Raw genomic sequence first — 17622 nt, forward strand, 5'->3', positions numbered from 1 at the left:
TTCTTTTTTAAAACCTGAAAACGTACTACACAAGCATAAATACTACAATACCAACTTCGAAATCTAGGTGATATGGTTGTCTCCGAAAACGAGTTCAACTTGCTGTGCAGAGTTGCGCCCCTTATCACCCCCATCAACTGGTTTTCCAGTTATACCTTGATTTTACAGGAGTGAGTGAGTCTAGTTTTACGCCGCACTCAGCCATATTCCAGCTATATGGCGGCTGTCTGTAGATAATCGAGTCTGGACCAGACAATCCAGTAACAACAGCATGAGCATCGATCTACGCAATTGGGATACGATGACATGTTTCAACCAAGTCAGCGAGCCTGATCATCCGATCCCATTAGTCGCCTCTTACGACAAGCATGGGTTACTGAAGATCAATTCTAACCCGGGTCTGATTCTACAGGACCTTACTGTACTCTTTGGTCTCATCAAAGTACACGTATTAAATGTCAAGCACCCTCTGGAATCATTTTGAGATTCTAAAACACAAACTAATTATTGGACATAAATATATTCACCATAACATGTAAATCCTCGGATGTGGGTCCGTCGCCTTGCAGAGCCTCGTAGCCGCTGTTGACCCGGTCGTAGGTTACCACTGTGCCACCAATAGAGTAGATGCCGGGGTTCGCGATGGTGTACTGGCCGTTCAGGACGAAGTCCTTGTTGGCATTCATAAGCGCTGCAATACATGAGAAGAACAATAGCAGTGATCTGGTCACATACATAGACACACGATCAATGGAACCATGTTGACATTTAAAGTCAGTTCAGCCAACTCATCCCTATGGTATGCAGCCAGTTTCTCTGAACCCTATCAAAGACGTTAGTTCCTTAGCGGCGTTCACATGCGTGTGTCTGTCACACTGGGGCAACGAATAGTCCACAGCAAATGGAAAGTCAAGGGCCCTCATCCACAGTGACGATTTTCATCTAGTCGTCAAAGGCGCCGCAGTTAACTGTGAAACTGTACTGTGTTTGTTACCACCAAACTAAACACACTCTTTGTAACACAACAGTTACATCTGCTGTTCATGAAATGGATTGGCCCATCATACAGCAGGATATTACAGATGAGTTGCCAAGTCAGGTCAAGGAAATAAGATGCTGTCAACATGTTCAAGAATGGTATTAAAATGCAGGTTGAAGGGCATGGGTTGTCCTGTTGTCTTAAGCGCAGCAGTGATCGTGGGTTCGTCTTGATTCTGAACGAAGTCGGGAGGTTCACATATATGGGACTTTAAACAATGTGCACACCAAGTGTACATAATGGCAGACATATTGTTTAAAGCGACAGCAAACCGTACTTATTTTTAACAGGGGAACACTGTAGAGTGCACTATTGGACATTTTGTTCCAGAAACCAGCACAGTGAGGAAATACGTGCTATGGGTGGAAAGCATTTATGACACATCTGTTACATGCTGTAAGTTGTAAGGTGTGGTCCACCGTACACATACAACAGGACACAGGGGCTGCTGTAGATGGCAACAGGTCCACCGTACACATACAACACGACACAAGGGCTACTGTAGATGGCAACTGGTCCACCGTACACATACAACAGGACACAAGGGCTACTGTAGATGGCAACTGGTCCACCGTACACATACAACAGGACACAAGGGCTACTGTAGATGGCAACTGGTTAGATGGCAACTGGTCCACCGTACACATACAACAGGACACAAGGGCTACTGTAGATGGCAACAGGTCCACCGTACACATACAACAGGACACAAGGGCTACTGTAGATGGCAACAGGTCCACCGTACACATACAACAGGACACAAGGGCTGCTGTAGATGGACTGTCCACCGTACAACAGGACACAAGGGCTACTGGAGATCCACCGTACACATACAACAGGACACAAGGGCTGCTGTAGATGACAACTGGTCCACCGTACACATACAACAGGACACAAGGGCTACTGTAGATGGCAACTGGTCCACCGTACACATACAACAGGACACAGGGGCTACTGTAGATGGCAACTGGTCCACCGTACACATACAACAGGACACAAGGGCTGCTGTAGATGGCAACTGGTCCACCGTACACATACAACAGGACACAGGGGCTGCTGTAGATGGCAACTGGTCCACCGTACACATACAACAGGACACAAGGGCTACTGTAGATGGCAACAGGTCCACCGTACACATACAACAGGACACAAGGGCTGCTGTAGATGACAACTGGTCCACCGTACAGGACATACTGTAGATGGCAACTGGTCCACCGTACACAACAGGACACAAGGGCTGCTGGAGATCGCAACAGGTCCACCGTACACATACAACAGGACACAGGGGCTGCTGGAGATGGCAACAGGTCCACCGTACACATACAACAGGACACAGGGGCTGCTGGAGATGGCAACTGGTCCACCGTACACATTACAACAGGACACAAGGGCTACTGTAGATGACAACTGGTCCACCGTACACATACAACAGGACACAAGAGCTACGCTACCTAGGTGGTTCCGACTGGACTCTTTCACGCTGAAGTGGGTCGATCCCCTCGGGATGGTGACAACCTCGTTATAACCCCGGTGCTCTGCAACAAAGAACCCGTATACAGTGGGTTGTCTTCATCAATATTGAAACAGTGCCCCTCCCATTTGGTGAAGGAACCTGTCACGTGGGATATCATGTTTATTTGGACTACACCTAGGACACCATGCTTTTCGCGAACTGCACCTAGGATATAATATTTCTCGCGAACTGCACCTTGGATAGCATGTTTTTCCCCAACTGCACCTTGGATATCATATTTCTCGCGAAGTGCACCTTGGATATCATGTTTCTCGCGAACTGCACCTTGGATATCATGTTTCTCCCCATCTGCACCTTGGATATCATGTTTCTCGCGAACTGCACCTTGGATATCATGTTTCTCCCCATCTTCACCTAGGATATAATATTTCTCGCGAACTGCACCTTGGATATCATGTTTCTCGCGAAGTGCACCTTGGATATCATGTTTCTCCCCATCTGCACCTTGGATATCATGTTTCTCGCGAACTGCACCTTGGATATCATGTTTCTCCCCATCTGCACCTTGGATATCATATTTCTCGCGAACTGCACCTTGGATAGCATGTTTTTCCCCAACTGCACCTTGGATATCATATTTCTCGCGAAGTGCACCTTGTATATCATGTTTATCCCCATCTGCACCTTGGATATCATGTTTCTCGCGAACTGCACCTTGGATATCATGTTTTTCCCCATCTGCACCTTGGATATCATGTTTTTCCCCAACTGCACCTTGGATATCATATTTCTCGCGAACTGCACCTTGGATATCATGTTCCTCCCCATCTGCACCTTGGATATCATGTTTCTCCCCATCTGCACCTTGGATATCATATTTCTCGCGAACTGCACCTTGGATATCATGTTTTTCCCCATCTGCACCTTGGATATCATGTTTTTCCCCAACTGCACCTTGGATATCATATTTCTCGCGAAGTGCACCTTGGATATCATGTTTCTCCCCATCTGCACCTAGGATATCATGTTTCTCGCGAACTGCGCCTAGGATATCATATTTCTCGCCAACTGCACCTAGAATATCATGTTTCTCGCCAACTGCACCTTGGATATAATATTTCTCGCGAACTGCACCTTGAATATCATGTTTCTCGCGAACTGCGCCTAGGGTATCATATTTCTCGCCAACTGCACCTAGAATATCATGTTTCTCGCGAAACTGCACCTAGTATATAATATTTCTCGCGAATTGCACCTTGGATATCATGTTTCTCGCGAACTGCGCCTAGGATATCATATTTCTCGCGAACTGCATCTAGAATATCATGTTTCTTCCCAACTGCACTTTGGATATCATTTTTCTCGCGAAGTGCACCTAGGATATAATATTTCTCGCGAACTGCACCTTGGATATCATGTTTCTCGCGAACTGCATCCAGGATATCATGTTTCTCCCCAACTGCACCTACAATATCATGTTTTTCGCGAACTACACCTAGAATACCAAGTGTATCTGGTGTATTTCCCTTGGGTGTCGTGTTTCTCGCCAGTCTACCCCTCGGGTGTCACGTTTCTCACCAGTCTACCCCTAAAGTGTGGTGTTTCTCAAGTGTCCGTCTCTGGGGTGCCGTGTTTCTCACGTGTCCGTCTCTGGGGTGTCGTGTTTCTCGCCAGTCTACCCCTCTGGAGTCGTGTTTCTCGCCAGTCTAACCCTAGGGTGTCAGTCTATGATGGCATGCAATAGTGTATACCATAGGCATTCGTATGTGTATATTGAAGTACATATAACGGCCGTAACCCTCCATCAATGATATGCTCTGATATGTGTATCATCCTTTTTATCGATATTTTCCTATTTAACATCATGGGTCGGTGGTCGAAATAGGATGATACAATGAATTCCTGATATGTATAGGATGCATTTTCGAAGCTGTGGTATCAGCAAAGACCGGCATGACCTGGATTTCCAGAGATTAAGTTTCTTTTTCCATATGATGTTTCGGTACTGATGGTAGTATCACACAAGTGCTAATCCATAAGTCAACCCTATCGTCGTGAAAGTATGACTAATGGGACATGAAAATATGTGTCAAACTTAACAGATATTCAGCTAATGAAAACAGATTGAGATGTTTGTCAAGCTCTACTTAAGGTCCGTCGATTAATCAGGGCATCGCTCGGGTCGGGTCTCGTACACTACGACACCAATTTCAAATTGCCATGAACAATATCCACCTTATCTCCACGACCAACTTGTTTCCACTGTTACCAAGACGAAACCATAACTTTCCCTCGTGATTTAACTGATTTTCAGGATTTACAGGACCGGCTGACCTGACCTTTAGCCCCTCCGTCTAGAGGTTATCTCGCCAAATACATTTACACACCGATAACCGTATAGCTGGAACACTGTAGTATGTCAGTGGACTTTCCTAGTTCCATTTCACAAAGCACGCCATTGTTTGTTGGAATAACTGACATAAAACGATACCACACTACATTAATATGTATAGGAGATCCGTCTTTGATGAATGTATACAACCAGTTATTTTTTCTCTTTAGACTGAAGTCTTGTGGGAAAAAGATTAATCGTGTTCTGTTTGAAGAATAAACAAAACAGTTAAAGAATGTTGTACATCTGATACGACGATGGAATCTTGGTGTCCATTAAATATCTTTTTGAAGACTCCTTGATATAATAATGCAAACCATTTTAAACCTTTACAGAGAATGTAATTGTGACTCCAGACGATAACACATTTGGTATGTGGCATGACGGTTATTAGACCGAAATATCATCCTACACATCTTAGATTCTGTGGAGAATATTCAAATTAAAAGTGACAAAAAAAGATAATCACAAGAAAAAAACACTGTAAATTCCGACCATGTCATAAGCCCGTGTTCAAATAGTGAAGATACCAGGCGCTCGCGGAAAATGTCGGCGGATCCTGTTCCACAAGTGAATACCATCACAAACACATGCAAAGAAAGGTAAATATAGTTATAATATATTAAGAGTCTTTTTAGAATCTTAATTTTAAAACAACTGTATTAGAGTTGATTGATGTATCTGAATATCTTACTTCCCCTCCCTGAAGGCAGCTCAGTCCTGTATGAAGACTTGATGAAGGAGCACGTGTCATTCTTTCCGTTGCACACACCACACATGTCCATCCGGGTTCCGCCGCCCACGTGATCGTCGCAGCCAATCAACTGACATACATAGAAAATGATGTAACATAACTATACAGGGTATCCTCAGGGTACAGCACTGGTCGATTTTTGTTAACATTGGATCTGTGTTCTACGTTTCGTTTAATTTAAATGCATTTTTTTAATGTTGTGTGAAAATATGGAATATAGAATATTGTGTGGATAATGTATATCATGTTTCTCGACATTTAATGAAGTCAGGTATGTGGTACTTCACAAACACCTGGAAAATATTGCTTAAAATTGATGCTGAAATTCATAAATAAATCGAATCTTTGTACGGGACTATTTGGACGACTATTTCCCGTAGATTATCTGAAACCATGTGAATTGACAGCGTACACGTCCATTTAACGAACTACATAATCAGCAGCATTTGTACACTTGACATAAGATAGCCCAGTAAACTATTTCAACATTTGATAAATAATTAAAAAATTTGAATCACTTCAGTTTGTTTTCCTTTGATTGCATTCCCAGAGTAAGCGAAAACGGTTCTACTGAGAGCGAAATATGAACGAATAGATGTGGAGAAAGCTGTTTTGTGAAAGACAGGGTTCACAATCAGCCAATCAAACGCCAAGAATAACTGACAAGCGATGTGTGCTAACTGTGAGAATATCGGAAATATGTGCAGCGATATGTTTCATCCCCGGGGAATATGGTAGTGTACCTTGCACTGGCCGTGGACACACACGTGATTGTTGCTGTTGAGGCACATGGTCCCGTCCTGAACAGTGCCGAAAGTGTAATAGTACGAGCGACCCACTGCTTTACAGCTGAGCTCGCATGGTTTACCTGCAACAGGAGGGGTAGTGACACTACTCATTGACGGACGCCTTGCTTCACCGGCATGTCTGAAATAACTGAGGAAATACAAAGGATCTCCATCACCACTGCACTGCTGTTCCCGGCGGATTGTCATGGCTCTTGTATGTTAGGTGATACAGGATTCTGATTGGTCAAACTGAGGTATCAAATTACATTAACATAACTACACAGTTGGGATTCCGGACACTGATCTCAAGAGGAAGTGTTATGGGTTGTCGGGTTAGGTTCCTGGTCATGATACGCCGACTGACTGAATTTGGTTTTACGCCGCTTTTAGCAATATTCCAGCAACATCACGGCGGGGGACACCAGAAATGGGCTTCACAAATTGTACCCATGTGGGGAATCGAACCCGGGTCTTCGGCGTGACGAGCCAACGCTTTAACCACTGGGCTACACCACCGCCCCCATGATACGCCGAAGCTTATAATATCAATCATCGGTTTATCTGGACTCGACTATATTCAACGTCACATAGCTTGACGTTAATATTAATCCCGAGCTCGGTCTTATAAAACACAAACACTAACATAGCCCTGTATGACGACTCATTTACCAGCGAGTTATCGTGTTTGTGTGATTGTATATTTGTTTGTTTGTTGTTGCACACAGCAATACTCCAACTAAATGAAGGCGATCTGCATTATGAGCATCAATCTACGCCATTGGGATACTCGAGGATTGTGTTGACAATACATGTAATACTCCTTCCTCTGGAAAGTCCAATAGCCTGACTCTTTAACGACAACATGGCCGACAAACGTCTCACAGTGTGCGACTTTAACGACAACATGGCATACACAAGTCTCACAGTGTGCGACTTTAACGACAACATGGCATACACAAGTCTCACAGTGTGCGACTTTAACGACAACATGGCCGACAAACGTCTCACAGTGTGCGACTTTAACGACAACATGGCATACACAAGTCTCACAGTGTGCGACTTTAACGACAACATGGCATACACAAGTCTCACAGTGTGCGACTTTAACGACAACCTGGCATACACAAGTCTCACAGTGTGCGACTTTAACGATGGCATAAGTCTCACAGTGTGCGACTTTAACGACAACATGGCATACACAAGTCTCACAGTGTGCGACTTTAACGACAACATGGCATACACAAGTCTCACAGTGTGCGACTTTAACGACAACCTGGCATACACAAGTCTCACAGTGTGCGACTTTAACGACAACATGGCATACACAAGTCTCACAGTGTGCGACTTTAACGACAACATGGCATACACAAGTCTCACAGTGTGCGACTTTAACGACAACATGGCATACACAAGTCTCACAGTGTGCGACTTTAACGACAACCTGGCATACACAAGTCTCACAGTGTGCGACTTTAACGACAACATGGCATACACAAGTCTCACAGTGTGCGACTTTAACGACAACACAGTGTGGCATACACAAGTCTCACAGTGTGCGACTTTTGGCGATAACGACAAACATACACAAGTGTGTGCGACTTTAACGACAACATGGCATACACAAGTCTCACAGTGTGCGACTTTAACGACAACATGGCATACACAAGTCTCACAGTGTGCGACTTTAACGACAACGATGGCATACATACACAGTGTGCAACTTTAACGACAACACCTGAGCATACAAGAGTCTCACAGTGGCTTTGCATACACAAGTCACAGTGTGCGACTTTAACGACAACCTGGCATACACAAGTCTCACAGTGTGCGACTTTAACGACAACATGGCATACACAAGTCTCACAGTGTGCGACTTTAACGACAACATGGCATACACAAGTCTCACAGTGTGCGACTTTAACGACAACATGGCATACACAAGTCCACAGTGTGCGACTTTAACGACAACCTGGCAGACACAAGTCTTACAGTGTGCGACTTTAACGACAACGTGGCAGGCAACATTATCGTTTAGAAACGTACATGGTAGAAGGCCAAGGCCAAGCGGAATTCTAATTACTCTGAGGAAAATGTCGCTAATTACTTCCAATTATATTACACAGAAAGTACACATACAGTGATTGAGATTACAGATAATGTAATCTCGGTATGCTTCTGTCGTCGTACTATGTCAACATCTGTATCTAGCAAGCCACTCAGATCTACAAGGTATCTCACCAGCATGTGTGCTATGCCTGTTGCCTGTGGGCTGCCTCCTTCTACATGCCCCATACTGACAGGGCAATGCAAGGCAGCCACGTTTACATAACTACAATGCAATAACGCTACTGTACATGCTATATGCATTGGCGCTTTCTCTATAATCATTTACTGACATTTACAAGCGACTGTGAGTAGAGTAACTTCAACTTTCCATCTGATCCAGGGTACCCGAGGTGCATGGATATCGACCGAGAGAAGGTTGGATTACGCCGCAGTCAGTAATAGTGGTTGATAACATGAGCATCGGTCTATGTCGGTAAAATGGCAGTAAATCAGCGCGGTAAACATTGCAGCCAGCAGATCCCCCTTTGTCTGTGTTCCATAAGAATGGGGCACCGAGGGCATGTCTGCCTGGATTCGCCATGGGAATTATGTATTTGAGGAAATTATTCCATGAATCTTCACGATATTTGTGTACCATCCATCTTGACAGTACTTGTGTCTCATGGAAGCAACATCGTCTCTGTTGTCTCTTAATGTCTCGAGCCTTCAGTAACCCATGCATGTCGTAAGAGGCGACTAACGGGATCGGGTGGTCAGACTTGCTGACTTGTTTGACACATGTCATCGGTTCCCAATTGCGCAGATCGATGCTGATGCTGTTGATCACTGGATTGTCTGGTCCAGACTAGATTATTTACAGACCGCCGCTATATAGCTGGAATATTGCTGAGTGCGGCGTAAAACTAAACTCACTCACTTGCTCACTTAATGTCTCGACAAACATTTCACAATAATTGTAATCGTTAATAATGATGAATTATTATACATGCGAAGCTGACAGCTGACACATACATGGTCACGTAGTTCTGTGTAAGAGAGACAAATAGTAACGAGCGGTACCTCCATCGTACGGTATCCACTGATGGGTGCGGCCTGCCACATGGCGGGTCTTGCTGAGGACGCGACACTGGTAGGCCCGGAAGTCTTCATCGCGGGGACACTTCTGTAACACATTCACACACAGGTGTGTCTGTATCTAGGCCATGCATGTGTATGATTGAAACAAAATTCTACATCGAGTGAACTATCATATGAAACTTACCTTCAGCTAAAATTCTAATGAGTTTCTTTCTCAGAAGATATTCCAGATATCAGATGTTTGCAATAACCCTAATGTAATGAGATCTATAGTCCGATTGGGTTCAAATGAGAACGATGAGTGATTAAATAGTTTGAAATTGGGATAAGTGCACAAAACATAAATAAGACACATGGTACTGAAATCTCCGTACCCAACAGGATCTGAAATCTGACGTTTTATGATCGATCGCGGGATACCATCATGTAACATTGTGCTATTTTCACGCTCATACCGAGGGGTGACAAACGGCTGGTGGAATAGTACCAGCACACATTCAGGTGCAACTCAGCACAGCCAGGTGAGATGACCCCAGCTCGTCAGGCGCTGTTCCATCATCCGTTTGTCACGGAGGTTTCAGGGCCATGTGTCTTATTCATGTTTTGTGCACTTATCCCAATTATCGAGTTATTTAATCATTTGTCGTTCTCATTTGAACCCAAACGGACTATACTTATTAGGCCATATATAAAAATAGTCTTGTTTCTCATTACCGCCCGACCCCACAATTCTACCCGATTTTAATTTTTTTACACTAGAGAAAATGCAACTTTGACTCTCAAAATGTGCATGAATTGTTCACACTTCTAAGTTTTGATTTTTATCTAACAAATTAAGGGTGTAAATTTCCACAGAAATCAAGGGGTTGGGGCATGAAGTAAAACCAAATGTAAAAATAAAATCCGCCCGCCCCATATTTCTTTTTAAAAAGTGATGATAAACAAGCATATTTTTATGTGGCCTTATGGACCTTGAGAAGAGGTAATAAACTGACGTACAAAACAAAGTACACACCTGGTAGTTTGGGAATATTATCCCATTAAGCAATGTATGTATGTTGAAAAGTGTTTTGCCTGTGACCTATAAGGCCCAATCATTGTCTACCTGCAGTCTATCCTTTACAGTGTTGTCCGTAGGTTATCATGAAAATCGGGATCTTGTTGAACATAATATAATACACTGTCGACTGGGATTGGTCACAGGTCAAAATGCCGATTTAATCAGCAGCGGAGCGAGGACGAGCCATTGGAATGTCGCAGATGGGGGCTTTGATAAGCCACATTACCAGAACAAGGCAGACCATCATCAGAGTAATGAGACGCGTGCCGTAACTGGAAGACCGAATGTGTCCACGCAAGATGACCATCAACTGAATATTCTCTATCTTCATAAACGGACGTTCACAGTGGCGTCATCATCATCAACATCGTTGGCTCGGCATATCAGGACAAAACAGTGATGAGATCGACCATTTCGGGACATGTCATACATCCGTCAACATCGACCGAATCGTCTACGACATCGAAATTGTATTTTAACCGCATGTACACAACGCTATTTATTTGTAAATAACTGAAAGGCACCAGGTGTTTATTTTCTTATGTACGTCAGATTAACAGCAATGTAACTGTACTGTATAATGAAACCAATTCTTTACGAGAACAACGTTGTTAATTTGATTCCTGTATGTACAGTCTGCAATGAAGTAATTTTGAACCGGAAATCTCGCGAAATCTCGCTAAGTGGCAACTGCTTGAGATCTATATATTCTCAGCAGCTGCTAATAGATATACATCAAATATAAGAAGCAAATATAATCATAATGACTTGTTATATATCAGCTTACACGAATTATGATGTCTGGCATCGAATTGTCTATACGTCTTACCCCAAGTTCACAGAGCCTGTAGTCGATGTTGTTGCCGACACAAGCGGTGAGGTGCGTCTCGGTGTAACGTTCACCCGTCCACTGAAGACAATCACGTGTCCTCATCTTCACCCCCCGGCCACATGTCCTGGAGCAGGGGCCATAATTCGTCCAGTGACCCCAGATGGCCGGGGGCAGGGGTCGGGGTTGGACGTTGGGGATCGGGGGTAGGTCACCGCCACTCAGCTTCTTACCTCGTGCCTGTAGCAAATGAGAGAAAACATGTAACTGAGTAAGTGAGTGAGTGAGTTGGGTTTAACGCCTTATTGAAGAATATATGAAGGTGTGACAGCTTCACAATGTCAGAAACTATTTAAGGTAATGGATGCAATATAATCAAGAACAAGGTAGAATGAAGTCTCCAAATCCCCTGTTCGAATACATGACAAACGGATCCTCGACAGACTAAGGCGCACAAGTCAGAAGCTAGCGGAGTTACGTCCCTTGATTAAGCCAGGTTCCGATTAGATTCGTGGATTAGAACTGTCTTTTTCTGTCCTTTGCTCGTGACTTGACCAAAGAGGCTGTATTCTACATAATTATCTAAATAATGACTTTCCTTCCACTTTAGGCAAATCATTGTGGTTGAAACAGTGTTCAAGGCAGGTTTACTCTCTCATGCGCAACATTTCTAAGCATGGTGTTAATGACACCGCCATCTGGCGGCAAAAGCAAATCATCACCTTTTGGTGGGAATACTGTCACAATATTGAGAAGTAGGTAAAACAACATTACAAAGCAGTGAAAATTACTTATATGTGTACACAGGCACTCACTCAGTGTATTACATAACGTTTATCAGCCCGAACATACGCCAAGCATGCCTCGTCATGTCACGACAACCGTCTTTTATTGTGGCACTGTTTAGAGAGCTTCTGTGCTGCGTCTTGTCTGGTATCCTGGGTATTTACACATATAACAATCCTGACATAATCTGCTCCATCAGCCAAAACATTCTCTAATTAATAAAAAACGGAGAAATGTCTTATTTTTTTCTGTTCCCTAAAATGTAATTTGTCTGCAAGTCTTTTGTAGCAAGCATGTGGAAAACATCATTTGGTGAAGTAAATAGTGTATGTGAATATACGTTGACAGGTTACTACAATACACTGTCATTAGAGCTGTGTCCCTTTACCGTGTCAGGAGTCTGTTCACAGATTCACACTGAGGGTGAATCGTAACAATGGTAACTATTACTATTACGTCATTTCAGGCGTTATAACTCGTGCATTCTGGATGCTAGAGCATAAGTAAATGTTTGGCAGTTCAGAGTTATGAGGCGATTGAAAGGAAACAACGTCCAATTCGAGGGATATAACTGACGAATATTACCAAGGCACTGTAGTTCACTTCGCTATATTGGGATTAGTTCAGAATGTCAACGATAATAGCCACATTATAAAATGTTAGAGTCAGCGTAGATATTAAAACATGTGCTACATAAATACGGAGGTAATCTATCATTAAATCTGACAATTTTAAAACGTTTGAGATCATGAGAAGGAACAGCTCCTTCAGTCTGGCAATGTCAGACACGTATGAGCCGCGACAGAAAAAAGCATGGTAGAAAAGGTCACGATGTAAAGGATTTTGCGAAACACATATCAAATCCCACAGAAACTAAACAAATACTCAGTTATATTGTATAACGTAGCCACGTAATAGCTATTGTGAAAGTCAGATTCAAACCTCGTGAAGAAATAAAGGTGGACATTTGACGGGAGGTGGCAGCCTTAATGATCCAGTGCTTACAGAGGAGAATATACTGACAGTGTCAGAGTTAATGCACGAGCATGACCAAAGTGCACAGGTCAACTAAGTGCCCAGATAAAAATTATATTACTAACAAAACTGTCCGGGTAATGGCAAAAAGTGCAAAGGTCAGGTCAAGGCCAAAATATAGAGTATCGCAAAAAGCGGAACACACACGTTGGGCCCAACCATGACCTACACACGAAACACATTTCTTGACATTTTGTATAAAAATGGCAGAGTATTGGTGATAAAGCGGTCTATGAATTCTGACATATAGAAGATTCGAGTTATACCTTGATTTAACAGGAGTGAGTGAGTATAGTTTTACGCCGCACTCAGCAATATTCCAGCTATATAGCGGCGGTCTGTAAATAATCTAGTCTGGACTAGACAATACAGTGATCAACACCATGAGCATCGACCTACGTAATTGGGAACCGATGACATGTGTCAACCAAGTCAGCGAACCGAAGTCGCCCTGCGAGCCTGACCACATGGATTGCTGAACCCCCGTTAGTCGCCTCTTACGACAGGCATGGGTTACTGATCATAAAGGTTTATTCTAACCTGGACCTTCACGAGTCTGATCCAGTGGTATCTGAGGAGTGGTGCCTGAGGAGCGACGGGTCGACCAAACACAACACGAACATCAGCACCAGCTAACATATCTCACTGACCATCTAGATTAAATATGTATAAGTAGCAATGCTATATTGTAGACTTCAATTGCCATGGGCTCAGACTTGGATGTGTGTAGTTAAGATGGCTTAATCGGCGTTTATTTGCTTCCCAGTTTCATATTACTGATATAAGACCTAACAAATCACAATAATATCAAACATATGCTAGGACACATACTTTCCCTCTATTAATGCATTCATTTTTATCAGAAATGAGATATTACTTCTCCATAAGCCCTGAAAATATTGTACAGAAGACGCACGACCAAACCCCCAGCATGCCCTCTTGCAGAACCTTATCTGCCTGCATGCTCCGGCAAGACATATTTCAGAGTATGTATAGAATCCTATATCACACAATACGTTTTTCTCCACAGGAGACACATTCACTATTCTAGTTACTGTTTTTAGCTTTAAGATAACTGCTATGAATGTTACGGTAATACCCAAGAAGAGTTCAAGCACTGGCCTGTGTGACGCCGTTGCCCTATAACAGATAACCCTATGAGTTCCTACACTATCATTTCCACGTCAACTGAGGATGGCGTTAGGCAGTGCCACACACGATACATGGTAGTTTGTCGTGAGAAGATGTAGTTTATTGGCCAGTCTTCAGGAGATACATGAAATTCGACTGACAATACCTTCTCATAAAGTATGTGAAAGACGTGGTGCAATACTAACACATCATCTGTTGTCAGAGCGTGCGATATATCGTGAGTGTCGGTTACCAAACTGACGCCATATTGCACGCTATAACGGATGTCACTCTTGTGGTATCAGATTTGATGTTACAGGAAGGAGATAAGGCATTGAGGCGAGTAAGTTCATGTCCGGTTTAAACCTGATTTTGAGCCAATGGAATAAAATGAATGTTTAAAATGTTTTCTTAGAACAGTTCTTTTGAACTGAATTATCATCCAAGTGTTATAACGATTTGATGGCATCCTCACACATGCATCTAAGTGAACACTGACTGACTGACTGACTGAGTTTGGTTTTACGCCGCTTTTAGCAATATTCCAGCAACATCACGGCGGGGGACACCAGAAATGGGCTTCACACATTGTAACCATGTGGGGATTCGAACCCGGGTCTTCGGCGTGACGAGCCAACGCTTTAACCATTAGGCTACCCCACCGCCCCAAGTGAACACTGATAGAAGAGGAACCCAACAGTTGACTCAGCTTTTAACATAGATTTCGTATTTCCTTTTGTCGGTGTTATTTACGACTTTACGCCCTGTTACTTTCTTCTTCAGGATCCTCCAAAGTACATCGATGGCGCTGGTCCTAATCCGCCAGTATTTGTTGCGTCCCTTCAAAAACGTATGATAGTGTGTTCGAACATCGCCCTGATTACGTCATTAGGTTTGTATGTACCATACCTGCGATCTTGGGTTTCGCCAATATGGTCAACATCTGGAACCTACACATCTTCATATAACTCAACACACTGGTCAAAATAGCTTTAAATCAACGCACCCAACTGCCATATATACTTACTTATATTGCATGGAACATGTGTAACTGCACAGTCATGGTGAGAGCTTTATCTGGACACACGTGGATTGAACTCTAATCTGAACACACGTGTACTGAACCCTAATCTGAACACACGTGGATTGAACCCTAATCTGAACACACGTGACCTAATCTGTTACTATGAACCCTAATCTGACACACGTGTACTGAACCCTAATCTGAACACACGTGTACTGAACCTAATCTGAACACACGTGTATTGAACCCTAATCTGGACACACGTGTTATTGAACCCTAATCTGGACACACGTGTACTGAACCCTAATCTGGACACACGTGTACTGAACCCTAATCTGGACACACGTGTACTGAACCCTAATCTGGACACACGTGTACTGAACCCTAATCTGGACACACGTGTACTGAACCCTAATCTGAACACACGTGTACTGAACCCTAATCTGAACACACGTGTACTGAACCCTAATCTGAACACACGTGTGAACCCTGACGTGTACTGAACCTAATCTGAACACACGTGTACTGAACCCTAATCTGAACGTGTACTGAACCCTAATCTGGACACACGTGTAGTGAACCCTAATCTGACACACGTGTACTGAACCCTAATCTGGACACACGTGTACTGAACCCTAATCTGAACACATGTGGATTGAACCCTAATCTGGACACACGAGTACTGTACACTATTCTAGAGACACGTGCACTGTTTATCCTGTTTAGCGTTTCTACGTAAAACCTTATACAGAAATACGGAGTGGAAATATGTTATCAAGAGTTACATAAATATTTCGAGTCAGTTCCGAGATTAAGATACCCCATAGACGACGCTCTAGTCATGGTAACAAAGAAGGCCGAAGGCTAAATGATAATGTTGATTATGTGGATGATATGTTCTCTCCTTAGAGAACCATTGGGGCTGCAGAAAGTGATAGCTGGATTATAATCTCAGTCGCTGACAGAAATCAAAGGCCTGTAGCAAAGTTTGCTGATGCGTGGGTGTACAAATATAACGTGCAAACAGTATCGACTTCAAAGTATAGTTCTTTATGGTGCTGTAAACAGTTTGGACAAACCAGAAACTGTTCTACTTATTCAGAAACAGAAAGCATGTTCCTGAATGTGAAATTTACGCACACTGGAATTGGTAACTGATGCCCTAAGCCAGAGCCATATACCGGTATGGTCTCTGTCTAAACTTAAGTTATATATACACAAATACCAGATTCTCAAAATGTTTGACAGTATTTCAAATTTCAGGAAACCCCAACAGTTTCACTCTTTTTCTTCGAACACCACCTCATGCAAGTTTATATTTCAGTTTCAAGGAACGTGTTGCAGAACGTGGACTTGGCAGCGATGTAAGGTTTTCAACTTGTGTCTGCCAAAACTCACCATACTGCTCCTAACTTGTTCTCTGTATAATCAGGGGTGCTTCAGTGTTGTTAAAGACATATTGATGGGTTCAAGAAATGTACCAGCAAATCTCTCTCGCAAAGATTATCCATAATCCTCGATACGATGAAATAAGCATTGTCTGTATATTCACAGAAAGTTATGAAACAAAAAATGAATTTATGTGGACGTAATACTTTTTTGGGATGCTAAAAAAAGAGATTTGTCTAACTTTTCCAATTCATAAGAGAACTGTTCTGTCAAGAGAATTGGTTTCCAACACTATGCAGCACAATTCCACACAAAATGATCATTTCATTCCATGATCTATGGGAATTACTCTAAACAGCCTGCAACACAGTGAGATAGTTACAGATGTACCTTGGAAGGCTCGTGGCAGTTTTTCGGAAATGCAGGCAATGCCATCCGAAGCTTACTGCGAAAACTGTACGGGATATGCTGGACTTCTTCTAATCCTTGTGCATTTTAAGACATTTAGACAAGAAACACGAAATCCGAATACTCAACTGCGCTACCATCCTTGCTGATCTGTTTCTCTGTGCATATGAACTTGACCAAGAACATTAAAACAACCTTTAACATTAAGATCGGTAATCAATGATAAAATAGTCAATTTCCAACAAGAACTGACACAAACAAGTCAAAACGCCTCATCTGTTTCATATTCAGATCTACTCGGGGTGGCAACACTGACTTTTGAAAAGACTGTATGACTGGAGGAATGACGTCAACCTTCTGTTTCTATTG

General features: G+C 43.0%; 1 protein-coding gene across 1 annotated transcript in view; it reads right to left on the minus strand.

The window, feature by feature from the left end:
- LOC124253414 (ADAMTS-like protein 5) overlaps window positions 1-17622 on the minus strand; it is a 37569-nt gene that overhangs the window by 6116 nt on the left and 13831 nt on the right. Inside the window, exons 2-7 of the mRNA XM_046687171.1 lie at window positions 11481-11720; window positions 9574-9676; window positions 6403-6527; window positions 5600-5729; window positions 2491-2574; window positions 528-691 (exon numbers count right to left, since the gene is read on the minus strand). Of these exons, the coding sequence (XP_046543127.1) occupies window positions 528-691; window positions 2491-2574; window positions 5600-5729; window positions 6403-6527; window positions 9574-9676; window positions 11481-11720 (846 nt within the window). The remainder of the gene's footprint in view (window positions 1-527; window positions 692-2490; window positions 2575-5599; window positions 5730-6402; window positions 6528-9573; window positions 9677-11480; window positions 11721-17622) is intronic.

This window comes from Haliotis rubra, unplaced genomic scaffold (genome assembly GCF_003918875.1).
Source record: "Haliotis rubra isolate DU_JTF1 unplaced genomic scaffold, ASM391887v1 Scf54, whole genome shotgun sequence".
Classification (NCBI taxonomy): Eukaryota; Metazoa; Mollusca; class Gastropoda; order Lepetellida; family Haliotidae; genus Haliotis; species Haliotis rubra.